Source organism: Macaca fascicularis, chromosome X, assembly GCF_037993035.2.
Source record: "Macaca fascicularis isolate 582-1 chromosome X, T2T-MFA8v1.1".
Taxonomy (NCBI): Eukaryota; Metazoa; Chordata; class Mammalia; order Primates; family Cercopithecidae; genus Macaca; species Macaca fascicularis.
In genome coordinates, this window is record NC_088395.1 from 48,686,044 (window position 1) to 48,709,200 (window position 23,157).

Sequence of the window (23,157 nt, forward strand, 5' to 3'; positions counted from 1 at the left end):
CACTGTGCCTGACTCAGTTTATTTTTAAAATTTTTTCTTCATTTATTATTGGCTTCTTGCATTCATTGTTTTGAGCACTAACTATGTGCTCAGCACATTGCTAAGCCTTTTGCATGCTCTGCTGGGCATTCCCCATTTGCTCTTCCAGATCCGTTATCCACCCTGCTCTGGGACCCCAGAAAGCTGATCTTTTACAGATGGTATCATTTGGGCTCCATTGGTTGGTTTGTAGTTGAGCCTGGCCACTTCTCTTTCAATGCGTCCCTGGCAGTCAGTACCAACATTTTAGTCAGGTTTCAAATAAATCTCTAGACCAAGCTGGAGAGAGGGCTCTTCCAATGATTCACTGATTCTCCAAGATCTGAGAATGTGAAACTTGGAAAAGGGACATAAAGACCAGGGATCCTTTGAACTGGTTCAATAATGGCAGAGCTTTAGAGATATGCTTCTGAGCTCCCTGGGTCTGTCTCGCTTTCTGCCTTCTGAAGTCTTGATTGTTAACTTCTTCCTGGGTTTCAGTTAGAAGCATTAGTGTCAACTGGAGTTGAATTACCTGGAAGTTTGCCTCCTAGTTGTATAAACTTGGGAAAATATGATCTCGTCAAGTTTCAGACAAAGGCAAACCAAAGCTAGAACTCCAAAGAGCATAAAAGTTTTTTTGGGGGGTAAATTATTTAATGAAGTGTAACATTCATACAGGAAGTACAAAAATCATCAGTGTACAAAATCTCTATGAATTTTCACAATGTGTAAACCATTTTCCTGTTTTTTGTCTGACCTTACTAAGTCAGGGTGTAAATTATTAATTTTTGTTTGAGACAGGGCTTTGCCCTGTGGTGCAGGTTAGGGCAGTGGTGTGAGCAGGGCTCACTGCAGCCTTGACTTCCTGGGCTCAGCTATCCTGCTGCTTCAGCCTCCCGAGTAGCTGGGACTGCAGGTGTGCGCCACCACGTCCAGCTAATTGTTTAATTTTTTGTTAAGAGACAGAGTCTCGCTGTCTAGAACTCCTGGGCTCAAGAGATCTGCCCGCCTCGGCCTCCCAAAGTGCTGAGACGTGAGCCACTGCACCCTGCTGAGTATATTTTTTAAAACACTTTAACTAGGGGCTATGGCTCACACCTGTAATCCCAACACTTTGGGAGGTCAAGATGGGCGGATCACCTGAGGTCAGGAGTTCGAGACTAGCCTGGGCAACAAGACTAAACCCTCTCTCTACAAGATACACAAAAATTGGCTGTGTGTGGTAGCGCGCTCCTGTAGTCCCAGCTCTCGGGAGGCTAAGGCAGGAGGATAGCTTGATCATAGCTCACTTTGAGGCTGCAGTGAGCTGTGATCGCGCCATTGCACTACAGCCTAGGTGACAGAGCGAGACCCTGCCTTAAAAAAAAAAAGGATTTCTTTCCCGTTCAGTGGATTCATTTGAAGCGAGGGCCAATTTGAAATAGATGACATCATCTGTTAGCAGAGGCGTGAGGCAACTTGAGGCGGGGTATGGGGCCTGACGTCATCACGCAGCCCCTTCCTTTCCCCGCCCACTTCTCTTGGCGAACGAGGTGTCAGTATAACACCTCTATGAATCCGGAAGTAGGCTGTCAAAACAACCAAACCACGGGGCTGGGGGAGGCGGGGCCTCAGTAGGCGTCCTCACGCTAGCTGAAATAAAGCAAAATGCCCGACTTTTGGGGGCGGGGCTCCTGGCAACAGCATCTAGGCGCAGGCGCAGAGGCGACCTCCAGGCAGGGCCAGGTGGGAGGGACGGTGGGGGGGTAGGGTCGCGCAGAGCCCTCTGCGCCTGCGCCCCGGCACGAGGTGGGGCGGCGGGCGTCAGTACAGTAGAGTGTGCGCCGGGTTGGGGGGCAACGGTCAACCGTCACCCTGAGACGGGCGGCGGCGGGATGGCGACAGCCTCCGGGGCTTCGGATTTGTCTGGCTCCGGAGCGCCCCCGCCCGGCGTGGGAGCTCAGGCGGCGGCGGCCGCTGAGGAGGAGGAGCGAGAGGTGGTGCGGGTCCGAGTCAAGGTGAGGCTGGCGGGTGAGTCGGCCCAGGCGCCGAGGCATCCCAGGGGAGGGGGAGGCGGTGGCTGTCGTAGGATGGAGAGCGGGACCTGAGATTTGGGACAAAACCTGAGCGGCGAAGCTTGAGGGCCAAGTGATGGTGGCGAGGGGGAGGGAGGGCCTGAGAGCTTGGGAGCGTTAGCGACGTACCTTGGGGCGTGGGACTGAAAATGGAGAGACGGGGGTCTATGGGATAAATGGGTGGAGCTTATAGACAAAGGGGAGGGGCTACGGGCTGGAGGAGGGGCCGCAGTAGTTGAGGGTGGGGCTCTGAGGAATGAGAAGGTGCTGGCTCTGGAGTCAGTCAACCCGTATGTGTCGAGAGTGCACTCATGTGCAAGTTCCCACTTTGATGAACTGACAGGCTCGTGGGTGGAGACAACTAAAGAAATGAGATGCTTCGGACACTCAAATAATGAAAAAGGTTATGCAACAGGGAGTCACTTTAGCCAAGGTTGTACAGGGAAATCCCCAGAGGAGGTACTGAAGGAGCAGAGACCCGAATAAAAGGAGTTAGCCATGTGCATATTAGAAGGGAAGAGTATTCTAGGCAGAAGGAATAGCAAGGGCAAAGGCTAGAGGATGGGAATGGGCCTGGCATGTTCCCGTAGGTTCCTGATTGCTGGAGTGGAGAGAATGAGGGGAAGAGTGGTAGGAGGTGAATCAGAGTGCTAAGACAGAGGCAGATCGCCAAGGGCCTTTGGTGTATATGCTGAGGAAGAACGCTGTTGCCATAGTTCCGTAAACAATGATGGTGGCTCCAACCAACCAGTGGCACTGGCAGTGATAAGAGGGTCCACACATCACTTCAGTGTAATAAAGCTCTAAGGTAGAAGTTTGACATTCAGAAAAAAAGATGCCTGAGCTGGGAGTGAACCACGTGAAGAAAGTGGGAGGGATGTTCCAGACAGGGGATCAGCACAATCAATGGCCTGGAGTCAGGATGGTTTCAAGGTAACTTCTAACAGTTTGGTACTACCAGAGTATAAAGTTCAAAAAACCTGGTGAGAGGCTGGCTGGGGCCCCATAGGCCCGCTTGCTGGGACTCTAGGGTTGCCATTGAAGAGATTTAAGCAGGAGAGTGTTGTAGGTAGATGTGCTAGATTGGTTACAGCATCATAGAGGACTGATTTAACAGGAGCCAGACTGGATATGGTGATTCTGGCAACCACAGTTGAAGGGATATAGAAGAAGGATTGGGGGCCTGAACCCTTGCAGTAGCCGCCTCCTCACTGGACCCTATGGTCCAGAACACCTGCCTTGATCTGGCCCCTGGCACCTCTCTGACTTTGCCTTCTACCACTCTGCACCTCACTCTTCAGCATGGTGATGAGGCCCCTGGTGGCCTACCCCATGTCTTCTCTCCCCAGAAATGTGAGAGCTTCTTACCGCCAGAGTTCCGCTCTTTTGCTGTAGATCCCCAGATCACCTCGCTTGACGTGTTGCAGCACATCCTCATCCGAGCCTTTGATTTGAGTGGGTGAGTGGGAAGATGCTGGGGACTGGCCAGTGGGCCACCCACCTCTACAGTGGTTATCTAGCCTTTGTTTGTTTGGTAGGGTTTGTGTTTATTTTACTACTACAAATAATCCCACAGTGAACAGCCACATATGCATGTCTTGGAGTACAGCAGTCTACTTTTATCTGTGGTTTTGCTTTCTGCAGTTTCAGTTACCCATGGTCAACCTCAGTCTGCAAATATTACATACAATAAGTTATTTTGAGAGAGAGAGAGACCACATTCACATTACTTTTATTACAGTTTACAGATAGTCCCCAACTTACAATAACTGGACTTAGGATTTTTCAACTTTACAATGGTGCAAAAGCGATACGCATTTGGTAGAGACTGTACTGCAAGCCATTCTGCTTTTCACTTTCAGTACAGTGTTCAATAAATTACGTGAAATATTCAACACTATTATAAAGTAGGCTCTGTGTTAGATGAGTTTGCCCAACTGTAGGCTAATGTGAGTGTTCTGAGCACGTTTAACGAAGGCTAGGCTAACCTGTGATGTTTGGTAGGTTAGGTGTGTTAAATGCATTTTTCTTTTTTTTTTCTTTTCTTTTCTTTTTTTTTTTTTTTTTGAGACAGAGTCTCACTATCACCCAGGCTGGAGTGCAGTGACATCTCCCGGGTTCAAGTGATTCTCCTGTCGCAGCCTCTCAAGTAGCTGGGACTACAGGCGTGCACCACTATGCCGGGATAACGGTTTTTTTTTTAGACGAAGTTTTGCTCTTATCCCCTGGACTGCAGTGCAATGGCGCAGTCTCGGCTCACTGCAGCCTCCACTTCCTGGGTTCAAGTGATTATCCTGCCTCAGCCTCCCAAGTAGCTGGGATTACAGGCACGCACCACCATGCCTGGCTAATTTTTGTATTTTTAGTAGAGACAAGGTTTCACCATGTTGGTCAGGCTAGTCTCGAACACCTGACCTCAAGTTTTCTGTCCGCCTCGGCCTCCCAAAGTGCTAGGATTACAGGTGTGAGCCACCACTCCCAGCCCCGGATAGTTTTTTGATCTTCTCTTTTTTTTTTGAGACAGAGTCTCACTCTGTCACCCAGGTTGGAGTGCAGTGCCCAATCTTGGCTTACTGCAGCCTCTGCCTCCCAGGTTCAAGCGATTCTCATGCCTCAGCCTCCCGAGTAGCTGGGATTACAGGTGTGTGCCACCACACTCAGCTAATTTTCATCATATTGGTCAGACTGGTCTCGAACTCCTGACCTCAAGGGATCTGCCCAGCTCGGCCTCCCAAAGTGTTGGGATTACAGGCGCATGAGCCTCTGCACCCGGCCAATTTTTGTATATTTAGTAGAGACAGGGTTTCGCCATGTTGCCTAGGGCAGTCTCAAACTCCTGAGCTCAAGCAATCTGCCCGTCTCAGCCTCCCAAAGTGCTGGGATTACAGGTGAGGCACTGCGCCCAGCCAAATGCATGGTCAACTTACAGTATTTCCAACTTATGAACTTATGATGAGTTTATTGGTACATAATCCTGTCATAGTCAAGAAGCATCTGTATTGTCATAATTGTTCTATTATTGTTCATCTCTTACTGTGCCTAATTTATCAATTAAACTTTTTCATAGGTATGTATGTATATGAAAAAAAAAAAACATAGTATATGTAGGTCTTGGTACTATCTGCAGTTTCAGGCATCCACTGGGGGGTCTTGGAATATATCCCCTGTAGATAAAGAGGGAGTAATGTATTTGGAAACATCCAGTCATGGGATAAATTCCTAGCAGTGGTATTGTCAGGAAAAAGGGTATTTGCATTTTAATTTTTTTTTTTTTTTTTTTAGTCAGAGTCTCACTCTGTCGCCCAGGCTGGAGTGCAGTGGTGCGATCTCAGCTCATTGCAACCTCCACCTCCTGGGTTCAAGCGATTCTCCTGCCTCAGCCTCCTGAGTAGCGCCACCATGCCTGGCTAATTTTTGTGTTTTTAATAGAGATGGGGTTTCACCGTGTTGGGCAGGATCATCTCCATCTCCTGACCTTGTGATCCACCCGCCTCGGCCTCCCAAAGTGCTGGAATTACAGGCGTGAGTCACCGTGCCTGGCCTGCTTTTTAAACTTTTAATGGGTGTTTCCAAAATGCTCTCCAGACAGGTTTTATCAGTTTATGATCTCATCAGCACCACATAAATGCCTGTTTCCCTCACACCCTCACAAACACTGGTTACTGTATAACTGCAAAATTTGCTAATCTGATAACTGAAAAGTGGTGTCTTTTGGGGGCAGATGTGATAGTCATTTTGTTGTGGTGCTGGTTTTGGAGGAATACATGCACATGGTAAGAAATTCAAACAGTACAAAATTGTTGGGTATTTAGGATGTTTCCATGGTTACGGTGAGCATCACGCAACAAACTACATAGTTGCACAAGTATAGCTGAATAATAAATTCTTAGTTGTTATTAGAGTTTCTTACATAAACATTTTTGTCGTGAAAAATAACAAACACAGATTGCTTTTTTTTTTTTTTTATGTAGTAAGAAGGCTGCTTTCTTCCCACTTCTGTTCCTCATCTACCCCAGAGGGAACCAAATTTTTTTTGGTTGTTTTTTTTTTGAGATGTAGTCTTGCTCTGTCACCCAGGCTGGAGTGCAATGCCACAATCTTGGCTCACTCCAACCTCCACCTCCCAGGTTCAAGTGATTCTCCTGCCTCAGCCTCCTGAGTAGCTGGGATTACAGGCACCTGCCACACACCCAGCTAATTTTTTGTATTTTTAGTGCAGAAGGGGTTTCACCATGTTGGCCAGACCAGTCTCGAACTCCTGACCTCAGGTGATCCGCCCACCTCGGCCTCCCAAAGTGCGGAGATTATAGGCGTGAGCCACTGCACCCGGCCAACATTTTACCAGTTTCCAATGTGACCTCCAGATACAAGCAGGTATGTACCTGCTTGTATGTGTTGGTGTAACAAAGTGGGTATAAATGACCTGATCTCAGGCTGCCCACAATCCTTGGCACAGTACCTTGCACATAGTAGGAAGTTGTTTTCAACACCTTCTATATTACCCTCCTTGTTTTGGAAACTGTCCCTGAGGCCTCCAGGGCATCAGGGGCCCTGAGAGCTCCCTCATATCCCCTGTCCAGGAAGAAGAACTTTGGCATCAGCTACCTGGGCCGGGACCGGCTAGGACAGGAAGTTTACCTCTCACTCCTATCTGACTGGGACCTCAGCACAGCCTTTGCCACTGCCTCCAAACCCTACCTGCAATTGCGTGTAGATATTCGGCCCTCGGAGGACAGTGAGTACCCAGTGCCCCCGGGAGCACTGCTCTGGGACCCCTTTACTCCATAGGGTGATGCCACCCCTCACAATACACTCCCTCATGGTGGGATGGGTAGCAAGGTGTCCTAGCTATAGATCCTGGCTCAACCACTAGGCCTCAATTTCTTCACTTGTAAAGAGAAAATTGTATGTTAGAACCATTGCGAGGCCTTGTATCTTAGAACCATTGTGAGGGGAAATTCACATAAAATGCCTGGAATGGTGCATGACTGCATAATGAAGGCTCAGAAAGTGTTATCTCTAATAATGATAATTCTATTGTATTATACTATTGTAACATATAACCTAGTCATGTATGTAATAATTATATATAATGCAGATTTATAATGTAGTATAACGGTATAGCTTTAGCATTATGTATTTCAGTTATAATACCAAAATGTAACAATGCATATTATAATAATGCTAGTTGTGCTTATTCATTCACTCATTCTGCACCCATATTCATTTGTTTGTATTCTTGCTCACTCATTCATTTGTTCCCTTGACCTCTCAGCCACTTTTTCTCTTCTCATCTTTGTTCCTCCACTCTTGCCTATTCTGGTCCCTGCGAGCACACAGATAAATTAGGACATGGTCTCAAAATTTGATTACAGAACATACATTAGATAATTGTATTGTATCAGTATTAAATTTCCTGGGTGTGTGTCTTAGTCGTTTTGTGCTACTATAACAGAATACCGCAGACTGAGGAATTTGTAAAGAAGAGAAATTTATTTCTCAGTTTTGGAGACTGGGAAGTCCAAGATGAAGGTGCAGGCAGGTTGTGTGTCTGGTGAGGGCTTTCTTGCTGCATCATCACATGACAGAAGAACAGAAGAGAGTGAACCCACACCCTCAACATCTTTATAAGAGCCCTAATCTGCTGGGCGTGGTGGCTCACACCTGTAATCCCAGCACTTTGAGAGGCTGAGGCAGGCAGATCACCTGAAGTCAGGAGTTCGAGACCATCCTGGCCAACATGGTGACACCCCATCTCTTCTAAAAAAAATACAAAAATTAGCCGGGTGTAGTGGTGCATGCCTATAATCCCAGCTACTTGGGAAGCTGAGGCATGAGAATCGCTTGAACCCCAAAAGCAGAGGTTGCAGTGAGCCAAGATCTTGCCACCGCACTCCAGCCTGGGCGACAGAGCAAGACTTCATCTCAAAAAAAAAAAAAAAAAGGCCGAGTGCGGTGGCTCACGCCTGTAATCCCAGCACTTTGGGAGGCCAAGGCGGGCAGATCACGAGGTCAGATCGAGACCACCCTGGCTAACACAGTGAAACCCTGTCTTTACTAAAAATACAAAAAAAATAGCCAGATGTGGTGGTGGGCACCTGTAGTCCCAGCTACTCGGGAGGCTGAGGCAGGAGAATGGCATGAACCTGGGAGGCGGAGCTTGCAGTGAGCCGAGATCATGCCACTGCACTCCAGCCTGGGCGACAGAGCGAGACTCCATCTCAAAAAAGTAAATGAAAATAAAAAATAAGAAAAAGAGTCCTAATCCCATCTATGAGAGCACTACCCTCATGACTTAATCACCTCTTAAAGGCCCCCACCTCTTAATATGATCACATTGGTAATTACATTGCAACACATGAATTTGGGAGGACACATTCAAACCATAGCAGTGTGGTAGTGGTATCATATCTATTGAAGGAAAATATCCTTGTTCTTGGGAAAAACACAGTTAAGTATGAAGGGATAAAATGTCATGATGTCTGCAAATAACTTGGCAAAAATAATGTGTTTATATACAGAGAGAGTGAGATAAAGCAAATGTGGCCCAAAAAAAAATGTTACTAGAGGATCTAGATGAAGTATGTATGGGTGTTCAGGGTATTCTTTTAATGTTATTGTAGGTTTGAAATTGTTTTAAATAGTTGTGGAGTGGAAGATGTGGTTCCCAGCCTCAGGAAACTCACGTGCCCATTTGGGATGATTTGGGCACTTTATTGATGTCGTTATAACATAAATAGCTAATGTGTATTGAACACTTAGGGCCATTCTGTGCACATAATATTTTTTCATTGAATTGTCAAAATAATCCTATAGAGTAGGGACAATCATTTTCCCCATATTATAGATGAGGAAACTGAGGCTCAGAGAGGTGACAGGACTCATCCCAGCCATACAGACAGTAAGTTGAAGAGCAAGATTTGAACCCAGGCAGTGACTGAACTGGCTCCAGAGTCCTTGTTCTTAACCATTTAACTCTACAATATTTTGGACTTGTTAAAACTGGCAGCTTTGTAAAAAAGAGAGGAGAGAGAGAAACAAGAGTCAGAGGGAAAGATAGTGACAGAGATGGGCAGGAAGCCAAATAGGAAAAGATAGGTAGCCAGACATACCGGAACCTCTGCCACTGAGTAGCCATATGTGCTTATGTCAGTCACTTAATTCCTTGGGCCTTGTTTTCCTCACCTGTAAAAGAGACACAGTAGCACTATTTCAGGAAAAAAATCAAATCTGCATGGCTACAAAACATGTGGAGAAAACCCCAAGTGCATGAGAACTGGGACGAATGCCAATAAAGCAGAGAGACAGAAAGGCACCCAGCAGTCTGGCAGGAATACATCTTTAAAAGGTTATCGCTGTGGCTCACGCCTGTAATCCCAGCACTTTGGGAGGCCAAGGCAGGTGGATCACCTGAGGTCAGGAGTTCAAGACCAGTCTGGCCAAATATGGTGAAACCCTGTCTCTACTAAAAATACAAAAATTAGCCGGGCGTGGTAGTGGGCACCTGTAATCCCAGCTACTAGGGAGGCTGAGGCAGGAGAATCGCTTGAGCCTGGGAGGCGGAGGTTGCAGTGAACCGAGCTCGTGCCATTGCACTCCAGCCTGGGTGACAGAACTAGACTCCATCTCAAAAAAAAAAAAAAAAGAAAAGAAAAAAAGAAGCCCTCTGTCTTATTTACCAAATTCCTGCACATACATGGGTCTGTTTCTGAATTCCTGATTCTCTTACTTTGATCTATTTATTAAATTCTAAACCAATTCTATGTTGTTTTAATCATTATAGTTTTTTGTTTGTTTTTTTTGTTTTTTGTTTTTGAGACAGGGTCTCACTCTGTCATCCTTGCTGGAGTGCAGTGGCCCAATCTCAGCTCACTGCAGCCTCCGCCTCCCAAGCTCAAGCAATCGTCCCACGTCAGCCTCCTGAGTAGCTGGGACTGCAGACACATGCCACCATGCCCAACTAATGTTTGTATTTTTTGTAGAAACAAGGTTTTGCCATGTTGCCCAGGCTGGTCTTGAACTCCTGGGCTCAAGCAATCTGCCCACCTCAGCCTTCCGAAGTGCTGGGATTATAAGCAAGAGCCACCACACCCAGCCTTAATCATTATAGTTTTATGATATGTTTTCATGTTTTCCTTTTTAAAAACTTTTCTTGAATATTCATGTTTACTTACTGTTCTTTTTATTTAATAAATTAGCTTATTATTCCATTAAAATCCTGATGGGAATTTGATTAGAGTCATATTTTTAAGAGAAACTAATCTTTACCCAGTAAATACATTCTTATTAAAAATAAAAGCATTTTAAATAAGGGTGAAGTCTCCTGGGAACACTATGCCTAATCTCAGTACCCTACCCTACCCTTTTTGCCCTGAGGGAATCGGTTTGATGTATAACCGTGCATGTCCTTTACTTATTTACACTCCCTACACACACATTTATCCATGTATGTGAGTATATTCATATTTGTGTGTCTATACACACAAATGGTATGTGTTTAACATAAGTGGTATTCTACACATTAATATGTAAGTGTCCAATATATGGAGCGATCATTAGACATATTAATGGCATTCTCGTGATCATTTTCACGGCTGTGAAAGCAACAGACATGTTGGGACTGTTTGGATGGCCTAGTCCCTCTTTCTGGGAAAAAGCCAGTTTCTGTCACCTCTACAGTTGGGAGATTACAAAGCCTAGACCTTTGACCAATTTGTACCTTTCCAGTATGAATCTTTTTTTTTTTTTTTTTTTTTGAGACTCTCTTTGTCACCCAGGCTGGAATTCAGTGACACAAATATGGCTCACTGCAGTCTTGAGCTCGAGCTCTCCTGCCTCAGCCTTTCAAGTAGCTGGGACTACAGGCGTGCACCACCATGCCCAGCTAATTTTTGTATTTTTTGTAGAGACATGGTGTTGCCATGTTGGCCAGGCTGGTCTCAAACTTCTGACCTCAAGTGATCCACCCACCTCGGCCTCTCAGAGTGTTTGGATTACAGGCGGGAGCCCCCGCACCCAGCCACCAGCCTCCTTTCTATCATATGTACTGCAAATGTTTTTCCCAGTTGATCTTTTGTTTTTTGGCTTTGCTTATGGGATGGATCTGTTTTGTCCTATCAAAATTAAACATTTGATTGCACACCTATACACATATCTATCTTTTTCTTTATGATTTCTGAGTTTCTCCTTTTTATTGCAGGCGTGGGGACAGAGTTTCGCTCTTACTGCCCAGGCTGGAGTGCAATGGTGCAATCTCAGCTCACTGCAACCTCCACTTCCTGGGTTCAAGTTATTTTCCTGCCTCAGCCTCCCAAGTAGCTGGGATTACAGGCATGTGCCACTACACCTGGCTACTTTTGTATTTTTAGTAGAGATGGGGTTTCACCATGTTGGTCAGGCTGGTATCAAACTCCTGACCTCAAGTGATTCACCTGCCTGGGCCTCCCAAAGTGGTGGGATTACAGGCGTGAGCCACTGCACCTGGCTGAGTTTCTCCTTTTACTTTGGAACATGTTCCCCATCCATAAGCTTATACAAATATTCTGTATTTTCTTCTATGCTTATTGTTTTCTCTTTTACATATAAATATTTTTCTCTGTCAGCATTGTGACAAGCAGAACTGGCTTTAAAAAAATCAAGATAGTCAATTATGCCAGCATCATTTATTTTTTTAATTTAATTTTTTTTTAGATGAAGTTTCACTCTTACTGCCCAGGCAGGAGTGCAATTGCACAATCTCAGCTCACTGCAACCTCTGTCTCCTGTGTTCAAGCAATTCTCCTGCCTCAGCCTCCCAAATAGCTGGGATTACAGGCGCCCGCCACCATGCCCGGCTAATTTTTATATTTTTAGTAGAGATGAGGTTTTGCCATGTTGGCCAGATTGGTCTCGAACTCATGACCTCAGGTGATCCACCTGCTTCAGCCTCCCAAAGTGCTGGGAGTACAGGCATGAGCCACTGCGCCTGGCCTGCCAGCATCATTTATTAAATAATCACCTTTTCTGCAGTGATTCGAAATGCCACATTTGTTGCATATTCAGTTCCCATATATACATGCTTGGATTTATTTCTAGGCTTTCTATTGCATTCTACCAACAGGCTCTATTTGTCTACTGCTATGCTAACACCATGTTATTTTTATGACAGTGGTTTTGTGGTCAATTTTAATAAGCTTTTGCCATCCTCCCACTGTTCTTTGTCTTAGCTATTCTTTTTTTTTTTTTTTTATTTGAGATGGAATCTTGCTCTGTCACCCAGGCTGGAGTGCAGTGGCACAATCTCGGCTCACTGCAAGCTCCGCATCCTGGGTTCACACCATTCTCCCGCCTCAGCCTCCCAAGTAGCTGGGACTACAGGCGCTCACCACCACGCCCGGCTAATTTTTTGTATTTTTAGTGGAGATGGGGTTTCACCATGTTAGCCAGGATGGTCTCTATCTCCTGACCTCGTGATCTGCCCGCCCGCCTCGGCCTCCCAAAGTGCTGTGATTACAGGCATGAGCCACCGTGCCCAGCCTGTCTTAGCTATTCTTAAATGTGAATTCTTCTATAGAAACCTTAAAATAATTTTATCCAGCTCCAGGAAAAACCCCCATTCAATTTCTGACTGGCATTGCAGTGAGTTTATATATTAATTTAGGGTTTGGGAAGTCTGACAATTTTATGATAAGGAAATGTGGGTATCACAAATATTATGTAATACCACAAGCAGGGTCTGGGCCAGCAGCCCATAATGAAATACTTGGATGTTTCTTCAGGGAAATGTGTGCATAGTCACACTACGTGGGTTATATAAAGACTATATATAGTCTCCTGTCACTTCAGATCAGGTTTTGCTACTAGGTGAGTTTGTGCTTGTAGACATTCTTGGCCTGTTTGTTTTTTGTTTTGTTTTGTTTTTGTTTCTTTTTGTTTTTGAGACAGAGTCTCACTCTGTTGCCAGGCTGGAGTGCAGTGGCACAATCCAGGCTCACTGCAACCTCTGCCTCCCAGGCTCAAGCAATTCTCCTGTCTCAGTCTCCTGAGTAGCTGAGATTACAGGCATGTGTCACCATGCCCAGCTAATTTTTGTATTTTTAGTAGAGACAGGGTTTCACCATGTTGGCCAGGATGGTCTCGATCTCTTGACCTTGTGATCTGCCCGCCTTGCCTCCCAAAGTGCTGGGATTACAGGTGTGAGCTACCGCGCCCAGCCTTTTTTCCTTTTTTTGAGAGGGAGTCTCGCACTGTTGCCCAGGCTGGAGTGCAGTGGCACGATCTCAGGTCACTGCAACCCCTGCCTCCCAGGTTCAAGCAATTCTCCTTACCTCAGTCACCCAAGCAGCTGGGATTACAGGCACCTGCCACCAAGCCCAGCTAATTTTTTTTGTATTTTTAGTAGAGATGGTGTTTCACCATGTTGGCCAGGCTGGTCTCGACCTTGTGATCCGCCTGCCTCGGCCTCCCAAAGTGCTGGGATTACAGGTGTGAGCCACTGCACCTGGCCTTTTTGCCTGGCCTCTTTGCCTGTTTTATTAGTGGGATGCGAGGGGGGGGTTTATCAGTATAAAATGTCTCTTCATGTTAAATGCTTTTGGCCTTGAGTGGTGCTTTTTCTGACATTCGCATGGCTACTATTTCTTCTGTTTGTGTTTGCCAGATATACCTTTAGGATTCTTTAATTTTTAACCTTTTTGTGTCACCTAGTTTTAGGTATGTTTCTCATACCTCTCATAAAAACCTCATAGCAGAATTTATGCTTTTTTTTTTTTTTTTTTTTTTTTTTTGAGACAGAGTCTCGCTCTGTTGTCCAGGCTGGAGTGCAGTGGCCGGATCTCAGCTCACTGCAAGCTCCGTCTCCCGGGTTTACGCCATTCTTCTGCCTCAGCCTCCCAAGTAGCTGGGACTACAGGCGCCCGCCACCACGCCCGGCTAGTTTTTTGTATTTTTTTTAGTACAGACGGGGTTTCACTGTGTTAGCCAGCCCGTCTCAGCCTCCCAAAGTGCTGGGATTACAGGCTTGAGCCACCACGCCCGGCCAATTTATGCTTTTTAAGACAACTGACAGTGAAATTTTTTTTTTTCTTTTTGACACGTAGTCTCGCTCTGTCACCCAGGCTGGAGTACAGATGGCACGATCTCAGCTCACTGCAACCTCTGCATCCTGGGTTCAAGCAATTCTCCTCCCTCAGCCTCCCGAGTGGCTGGGATTACAGGCACACACTATCACGCCTGGCTAATTTTTATTTTATTTTTTTATTTTTTTCGAGATGGAGTCTCTCTCTGTCACCCAGGCTGGACTGCACTGGCAGTCTCGGTTCACTGCAACCTCCACCTCCCGGGTTCATGCCATTCTCCTGCCTCAGCCTCCCGAGTAGCTGGGACTACAGGCGCCCGCCACCACGCCTGACTAATTTTTTGCATTTTTAGTAGAGAGGGGGTTTCACCGTGTTAGCCAGGATGGTCTTGATCTCCTGACCTCGTGATCCACCCGCCTCGGCCTCCCAAAGTGCTGGAATTGTAGTCATGAGCCACTGCACCCCACCCAACAGTGAAATCTTTAGACCACTTTTTTTCCTCCAATCTCTCCCACTTTTTCTGGCCTTTAAAGTAGAGCTTTGGAACACTTCTAATTCTTACTTGTTTTCTGGTCCCTAACCCTTAACTTCTAGCTTTTGCTTAGACAACTTTTTTTTTTTTTTTTTTTTTTTTTGAGATGGAGTCTTGCTCTGTTGCCTAGGCTGGAGTGCTATGGCACAATCTCAGCTCACCGCAACCTCCTCTTCCCAGGTTCAAGCAATTCTCCTGCCTTAGCCTCCCAAGTAGCTGGGATAACAGAAGCGTGCCACCACACCCAGCTAATTTGTTTATATTTGGTAGAGATGGGGTTTCACCATGTTGGCCAGGCTGGTCTCGAACTCCTGACCTCAAGTGATTTGCCCACCTCGGCCTCCCAAAGTGCTGGGATTACAGGCATGAGCCACTGCACCCAGCCAATTTTTTTTCTTTTTAAATTCCAGGTTATCATTCTGTTTTCTTACTAACACACTAAGTCACTTATGTTTCAGGAATCCTAATGTAACATATAATATTACAAATCCCCAATCATGTTATCTTTGTCATTTTAACTATAAATATTAAAAATCTAGGGCCCTCCACCATTTACCTTCCCCTTCGTCTCTCCCTATCTTGAGCCCTTCTAGTCATGCAGGAGTCATTTGCTCAGAGAACTTCTTTGTTCTCCTCCAAAAGGGTGCATGGGTTAGATGTACTCTAATGGTCAAAAATGTTTTTCTTTGGCTGAATAGATCTGTTACTGTCTTGACTGGGTGTGGGGCCCTTAGATCTCAGGTCTTTCTTCTTAGCGCTCCATAGATGCTGTGAGCTACTGTCTTATTGCCTCCAGGGTTGTAGAGCAGAAGTCTGTTCCTTGTCTGATCTTTCCATTGTAAGCAGCCGTTCTTTGTCTCTGGAAGCTGCAAGAGTTTTTCTTTTTCTTTTTTTTCTTTTTTTTTTTTTTTTTTTTGAGGCAAGGTCTCTGTTGCCCAGGCTGGAGTGCAGTGATGTGATCTCAGCTCACTGCAACTTCTGCCTCCCAGGTTCAAGTGATCCTGCCACCCACCTCAGCCTCCCGAGTGGCAGGGACTACAGGTGTGCGCCACCGTGCCCAGCTAATTTTTATATTTTTGGGTAGAGACAGGGTTTTATCATGTTGCCCAGGCTGGTTTTGAACTCCCAGGCTCAAGCAATCCGCCCACCTTGGTCTCCCAAAGTGCTGGGATTAGGCCAGGCGTGGTGGCTCATACCTGGAATCCCAGCACTTTGGGAGGCAGAGGTAGGCGGATCACTTGAGCTCAGGAGTTCAAGACCAGCCTGGCCAACATGGTGAAACCCCATCTCTACTAAGAATACAAAACTTTGCCAGGTGTTATGGCGCACACCTGTAGTCCCAGCTACTCGGGAGGCTGAGACAAGAGAATCACTTGAACCCGGGAGGCGGAAGTTGCAGTGAGCCTAGATCACGCCACTGCACTCCAGCCTGGATGACAGAGCAAGACTCTGCCTGGAAAAAAAAAAATTGCTGGGATTACAGGCATGAGCCACTGAGCCCAACCTAAGAGTTTTTCTTTATTCTTAGAATTTCAGCATTTCAGGCTGGGCACAGTGGCTCACACCTGTAATCCCAGCACTTTTGGGAAGCCGAGGCAGGTGGATCACTTGAGCTCAGGAGTTCAAGACCAACCTGGCCAATGTGGCAAAACCCTGTCTTTACTAAAAATACAAAAATGAGCTGGGCGTGGTGGCACACCCCTGGAATCCCAGCTACTCGGGAGGCTGAGGCAGGAGAATAGCTTGAACCAAGGAGGCGGAGGTTGCAGTGAGCTGAGATCATACCATTGTACTCCAGCCTGGGTGACAGAGCAAGACCACATCTCAAAAAAAAAAGGGGGGGGGGAAATAGGGTTGGTTGGGGGCCTGTTGTGTGTTGTTAGTTAATTAATCCAATCTAAGACTTGGTGAGCCATTCCTTCATCTCAGGGAAATTTTCCTTCATACTTGTTTAATTCTGACATCTCCACCTGATCCCTTTTCTCCCCCTGCATTTACTGTTATTTCCATATTTGGTCTCCTGGACTTGGCATCCAGGTCTCTCTACTTTTTCACTCAAATCATCGAACCTTAGCTCCACGCCTTGCAATGGTTCTTCTGTTCGGACTTTCAGACCATTACTGATTTTTCATAGTGTGACCTTCTTAATTTTACCTGTTAAGTGTTTTAATGCTCTAATTAATGTTTTAGAAAGACCATTCTGGCAGCTGTTGGGAGAGACTGGAGAGGAATACAGAGGAAGTGAGGACTGGTTAGGAGGCAGTTTCAGGTGAGAGATATGATGGCTCAGACAGGGTGAGAAGACGGAGATGAGAGAACAGGTAGGATGGAGGAATGCTTTACATGCAGTAGCCATAGGGCTTGGCGGTGGTTTGGACCTGGGAGTTAAGCGAGTGGGAGGGGGACAAGGATGTCTCTCAGGTTTCTGGTCTATTAAACAACTGAACAGATAGAGATGCTGTTTGTTGAGATGGGGAGTAGAGGAGGAGGCCATGTCTAGAGTGGATATTGGCCTTCTCTCTTTGGACCCCTTAGGTTTGCAGTGCCCCATAAGACATCCAGGGAAAAGCAGTGACATGCAAACGTGGCCTAGAGTTTGTTTCCCCCCTCAGCTCTGTGGGAGAATTGGGCTCCATGGGAATGCTGTTTAGGGATGGCATTTGCTTGCAAATGACAGTGGCTTAAACAAATAGAAGTTGATTGGTTTCACACAAGAGAGTTTGAAAGTTAGCCACTTGGGCCGGGTGCGGTGGCTCACGCCTGTAATCCCAGCACTTTGGGAGGCCAAGGTGAAGGGGGCCTGCCCCTCCACACCTGTGGGTATTTCTCATCAGGTGGAGACAAGAGGCTGAGAAAAGAAATAAGACACAGAGACAAAGTATAGAGAAAGAACAGTGGGCCCAGGGGACCTGCACACTCAGCATGCGAGGACCTGCACCAGCATCAGTTTCTGAGTTCCCTCAGTATTTATTGATCACTATTTTTACTATCTTGGCAAGGGGAGTGTGGCAGGGCAACAGAGTGATGGTGGGGAGAAGGTCAGCAGGCAAACATGTGAGCAAAGGAATCTATATCATGAATAAGTTCAAGGAAAGGTACTGTGCCTGGAGGTGCATGTAGGCTAGATTTATGTTTCACTTTACACAAATATCTCAGTGTAGCAAAGAGTAACAGAGCAGTATTGCTGCCAGCATATCTCGCCTCCAGCCACAGGGCAGTTTTCTCCTATCTCAGACTAGAACGAATGGTTGGCTTTACACCGAGACATTCCATTCCCAGGGACAAGCAGGAGACAGAAGCCTTCCTCTTATCTCAACTGCAAAGAGGCCTCCCTCTTTCACTACTCCTCAGCATAGACCCTTTATGCGTGTCGGGCTGCGGGATGTAAGGTCTTTCCTTTCCCATGAGGCCATATCTCGGGCTGTCTCAGTGAGGGGAAACCTTGGACAATACCCAGGCTTTCTTGGGCACAGGTCCCTGTGGCTTTCCGCAGTGCATTTTGTCCCTGGTATTAGAGAATGGAGAATGGCGATGACTTTTACCAAACATACTGCCTGCAAACATATTGTTAACAAGGCACATCCTGCACAGCCCTAAATCCATTAAACCTTGATTCAATACAGCACATGTTTCTGTGAGCAGAGGATTGGGGCTAAAGTTACATACAGATTAACAGCATCTCAAACCAGAACAATTTTTCTTAATACAGATCAAAATGGAGTTTCTTATGTCTTCCTTTTCTGCATAGACACAGTAACAATCTGATCTCTCTTTCTTTTCCCCACACAAGACGGGTGGATCACCCAAGGTCAGGAGTTTGAGACCAGCCTGGCAAACCCTGTGTCTACTAAAAATACAAAAAATTAGCCAGGCATGATGGCAGGCACCTGTAATCCCAGCTACTCGGGAGGCTGAGGCAGGAGAATTGCTCGAACCTGGGAGGCAGAGGTTGCAGTGAGCGAAGATCACACCATTGCATGCCAGCCTGGGTGACAGAACAAGACTCCTCAAAAAAAAAAAAGTTAGCCACTGGACATTGCCATTGTTGGCTTAGTAGCCCTCTGGTGTCAGGGCTATAGGAGAGGATCTCTGAAGATCCTCTCGAACTTACCCTCAGATGGCCACTGCTGCTTCAACCACCACATTTTATGTGAGGTGGGAAGAAAGGATGCGAGGCAAAATGAAAAAGAGAGAAACGGTCAGGTGCAGTGGCTCACACCTGTAATCCCAACACTTTGGGAGGCCAAGGCAGGAGGATCTCTTGAGCCCAGGAGTTCAAGACCATAGGCAATATAGTAAGATCCCATCACTACCAAAAAAAAAAAAAAATCATCCAGACATGGTGGCACACGCCTGTAGCCCCGGCTACTCAGGAGGCTGAGGCAAGAGGATCGTTTGAGCCCGGGAGTTTGAGGCTACAGTAAGCTATGATCACACCACTGCACTCCAGCCTTGGGGGACAGAGAAAGACTGTCTCAAAAAGAAAAAAAGAAAAAAAGAAAAAGATGCCTGTAATCCTAGCACTTTGGGAAGCCAAGGCGGGCCGATCACCTGAGGTCAGGAGTTCAAGACCAGCCTGGACAACACAGTGAAACCCTGTGTCTAGTAAAAATACAAAAATTAGGCCGGGTGCCGTGGCTGACGCCTGTAATCCCAGTACTTCGGGAGGCCGAGGCGGGCGGATCACCTGAGGTTGGGAGTTCGAGACCAGCCTGACTAACATGGAGACACCCCGTCTCTACTAAAAATACAAAATTAACCAGGCGTGGTGGTACATGCCTGTAATCCCAGCTACTCGGGAGGCTGAGGCAGGAGAATCACTTGAACCCAGGAGGTGGAGGTTGTGGAGAGCCGAGATCCCATCATTGCACTCCAGCCTGGGCGACGAGTGAAACTCCGCCTCAAAAAAAAAAAAAAAAGTAGCTGGACCTGGTGGTGGGCACCTGTAATCCCAGCTACTCGGGAGGCTCAGGCAGAAGAACTGCTTGAACCCAGAAGGTGGAGTTTGTAGTGAGCCAAGATCGCACCACTGCACCCCAGCCTGGGCAACAGAGTGAGACTCCGTCTCAAAAAAAAAGAAAAAAGAGGCTAGGTGCGGTGGCTCACGCCTATAATCCCAGCACTTTGGGTAGGCCGAGGCGGGTGGATCACGTGAGGTCAGGAATTCAAGACCAGCCTGACCAACATGGTGAAACTCCGTCTCTACTAAAAATACAAAAATTAGCTGGGCATGGTGGCAGGCACCTGTAATCCCAGCTACTTGGGAGGCTGAGGCAGGAGAATCACTTGAAACCAGGAGGCAGAGTTTACAGTGAGCCACATTCACACCACTGCATTCAGCCTCAGTTACAGAGTAAGACTCTGTCTCAAAAAAAAAAAAAAAAAAGCATGTACTGCATACCTGTTCTACTTTTGCACAAATATTTTATTTCTAAAGTATGTCTGGGCTCTGGACTAGGGTGAATGAAGTTCATATCCCAGCCCTACTATTTCCTGGCTGTAGAATCTTGGTCACTTACTGTTTGTTCCAAACCTTTTTGTCATCGTCTGTAAAATGAGAATGGTAATATTAGTGTGCACTGTTTGTGGGAGGAGGACTGGCAAGAATATGAGAGTAGGAGTTTGGGCTCTTGAGCTTCGGGCCTGGCCTTCAAATTTCCACTCCTTCACTCACTAGCTAAGGGGCCTTGGGCAAGTACCTTATTGTGACTATGCCTGTTTCCTCAAAGAGAGTCATGGTAATGTAGTACTCAACCGATAGGACTGAAGTGACTATTGCATGAGTCAGTATTTGCAAAGAATTCAGAATAGTTCCTGGCACACAGCACTATGGAAGCATTAGCTAGTATTATTATTCCCTATATTGCTATTGAGCACTTGTCCTAGTGCTTGGCACATAGTAACTGCTCAATAAATATTACTTTATATCATTAAAATATTAGAGGCTGCCCAGCCATTTCCTGAGACATCTACTACAAAAGAATTGTTCATGGTTTGATTTTGTTTTTTACATGATTTGGATGATACAGGAAGAGGGACTGGGAGTCGTTTGTTCCCCTGCAGGTAGCCCAGCTTCAGTAGGAGAGGAAACTGGCCCTGAGGTCTGGGTTATCATCCCCATTCTTATAGCACTTTGTTCTGTTTGCCCAGGCCCATTGCTGGAAGACTGGGACATTATCAGCCCCAAAGATGTCATTGGCTCCGACGTGTTGCTGGCTGAGAAACGGTCATCACTGACGACTGCTGCCCTGCCCTTTACACAGTCCATCCTCACTCAGGTGTTTTCAGGGACCCTGGGGACCCAGCTGTGGTTGGAGGGCAGAGCCTACCTGGCACCCTGGTTCTCAGCATGCTGGCTGGCATCTGCCCTTATTCCACGCAGTTGATCCCTCCTTCCTTCTCATAGGTGGGCCGTACCTTGTCTAAGGTCCAACAAGTGCTGAGCTGGTCGTATGGGGAAGATGTCAAGCCCTTCAAGCCACCCCTGAGCGATGCTGAGTTTCACACGTACCTGGACCACGAGGGCCAACTCTCCCGACCCGAGGAATTGCGCCTGCGGATCTATCATGGCGGTGTGGAGCCCTCGCTGCGAAAGGTGAGCATCCTCAGTCATCTGTTGGGTCCATCACTGCTGCACTCATTAACAGCTCCTGAGACACATGCAGTCAGCCACACTGCTGTGGGCGAGGGTGGAGATGTTCCAGGGCACGAAGCTTTCTTTAGGGAGGGGTGAGCAGTTGGAGGCCTAGCAGACTTATCAGAAGGAAGACAGAGGCTCAAGGAGGGTGGGTGGGTGGCGACTGATAGACACTGGGTGTGGCTTATCTGGAGAATTCCAGCCTCATCCCTTTCACCCCTGGCCAGGTGGTGTGGCGGTACCTGCTGAACGTGTATCCAGATGGACTGACAGGCCGAGAGCGGATGGACTACATGAAACGCAAGAGCCGCGAGTATGAGCAGCTCAAGAGCGAGTGGGCCCAGCGAGCGAGCCCTGAGGACCTGGAGTTCATCCGCAGCACAGTCCTCAAGGATGTACTGCGCACTGACCGGGCCCACCCCTACTATGCGGGGCCTGAGGATGGCCCACATCTACGGGCGCTGCACGACCTGCTCACCACTTATGCCGTTACCCACCCACAGGTGTCCTACTGCCAGGGCATGAGTGACCTTGCCTCACCCATCCTTGCCGTCATGGACCATGAGGGCCATGCCTTTGTTTGCTTTTGTGGCATCATGAAGCGCCTGGCCGCCAACTTCCACCCTGACGGCCGCGCCATGGCCACCAAGTTTGCACACTTGAAGCTGTTGCTGCGACACGCTGACCCTGACTTTTACCAATACCTGCAAGAGGCAGGTGCTGATGACCTCTTCTTCTGTTACCGCTGGCTGCTGCTGGAGCTCAAGCGTGAGTTTGCCTTTGATGACGCCCTCCGCATGCTTGAGGTCACCTGGAGTTCGCTGCCCCCTGATCCTCCTGAACATGAGGTAGAGCTGGTTGGACCCCCCAGCCAAGTGGCAGACACTGGTTTTGGTGGCCACAGGGGGTGGCCCGTGCGACAGAGGCACATGCTGAGGCCTGCTGGTGGAGGAGGTAGCACCTTTGAAGATGCTGTTGACCACCTGGCCACAGCTAGTCAGGGGCCTGGTGGTGGGGGGCGTCTCCTGAGACAGGCCAGCTTGGATGGCCTCCAGCAACTCAGGGATAACATGGGCTCCAGGAGGGACCCTCTGGTCCAGCTGCCCCACCCAGCTGCCCTTATCAGCTCCAAGTCCCTCTCTGAGCCTTTATTGAACTCCCCAGACCCACTGCTCTCCTCCTTTTCCCACCCTGATTCCCCATCTTCCTCATCTCCACCATCCACCCAGGAGCCCTCTCCCACTGGTGATATGGCTGTAGGATCCCCCTTGATGCGAGAGGTAGGCTCCCCGAAAGACCCTGGAAAGTCCCTGCCACCTGTACCACCAATGGGCCTGCCCCCACCCCAGGAGTTTGGCCGGGGGAACCCATTCATGCTGTTCCTCTGCCTGGCCATCCTGCTGGAGCACCGCGACCACATCATGCGCAATGGGCTGGATTATAACGAGCTGGCCATGCACTTTGACCGCCTCGTGCGAAAACACCACCTGGGGCGTGTCCTGCGCCGGGCCAGGGCTCTCTTTGCTGATTACCTGCAGTCAGAGGTGTGGGACTCGGAGGAGGGGGCTGAGGCCACAGCTGCATCTTGATCAGGCTTTCTCCAGCCCTCCATTGGCTCTACCAGATCTCCATTCTTTGCCATGAGGGCCAACACATGAGACCCCACCTCCCTCCCTGCCTGCCAGCCCTAGACCTGTTGGAGCATAGATCCCTTCCTCCCCAGGTCTAAGTATGTGGAGCTCTGCTTAGGCACTGCCCCACAGAGGCCACGCCTCTTTATTCTGTTTCTGTTGTTTTGTTTTTAACAACTATACTTTGCACACATGAAGGTCACTGTGGTTTGTGTGTTTCTCTGCC

General features: G+C 47.6%; 1 protein-coding gene across 6 annotated transcripts; it reads left to right on the forward strand.

The window, feature by feature from the left end:
• Positions 1–1,778: 1,778 nt before the first annotated feature.
• TBC1D25 (TBC1 domain family member 25) lies at positions 1,779–23,128 on the forward strand. Of its 6 annotated transcripts, XM_065538661.1 has the most exons (7): positions 1,779–2,018; positions 3,425–3,534; positions 5,505–5,597; positions 6,656–6,810; positions 20,814–20,941; positions 21,070–21,258; positions 21,528–23,128. In XM_065538661.1, the coding sequence occupies exons 1-7, from the start codon at positions 1,896–1,898 to the stop codon at positions 22,887–22,889; spliced, it is 2,160 nt and encodes a 719-aa protein (XP_065394733.1). In that variant the 5' UTR covers positions 1,779–1,895; the 3' UTR covers positions 22,890–23,128. The 6 variants fall into 6 exon arrangements, with proteins under 6 accessions (XP_065394733.1, XP_005593533.1, XP_073886079.1 ...); XM_005593476.4 differs by lacking the exon at positions 5,505–5,597; XM_074029978.1 differs by lacking the exons at positions 5,505–5,597; positions 6,656–6,810.
• The last annotated feature ends 29 nt before the right edge of the window (positions 23,129–23,157 follow it).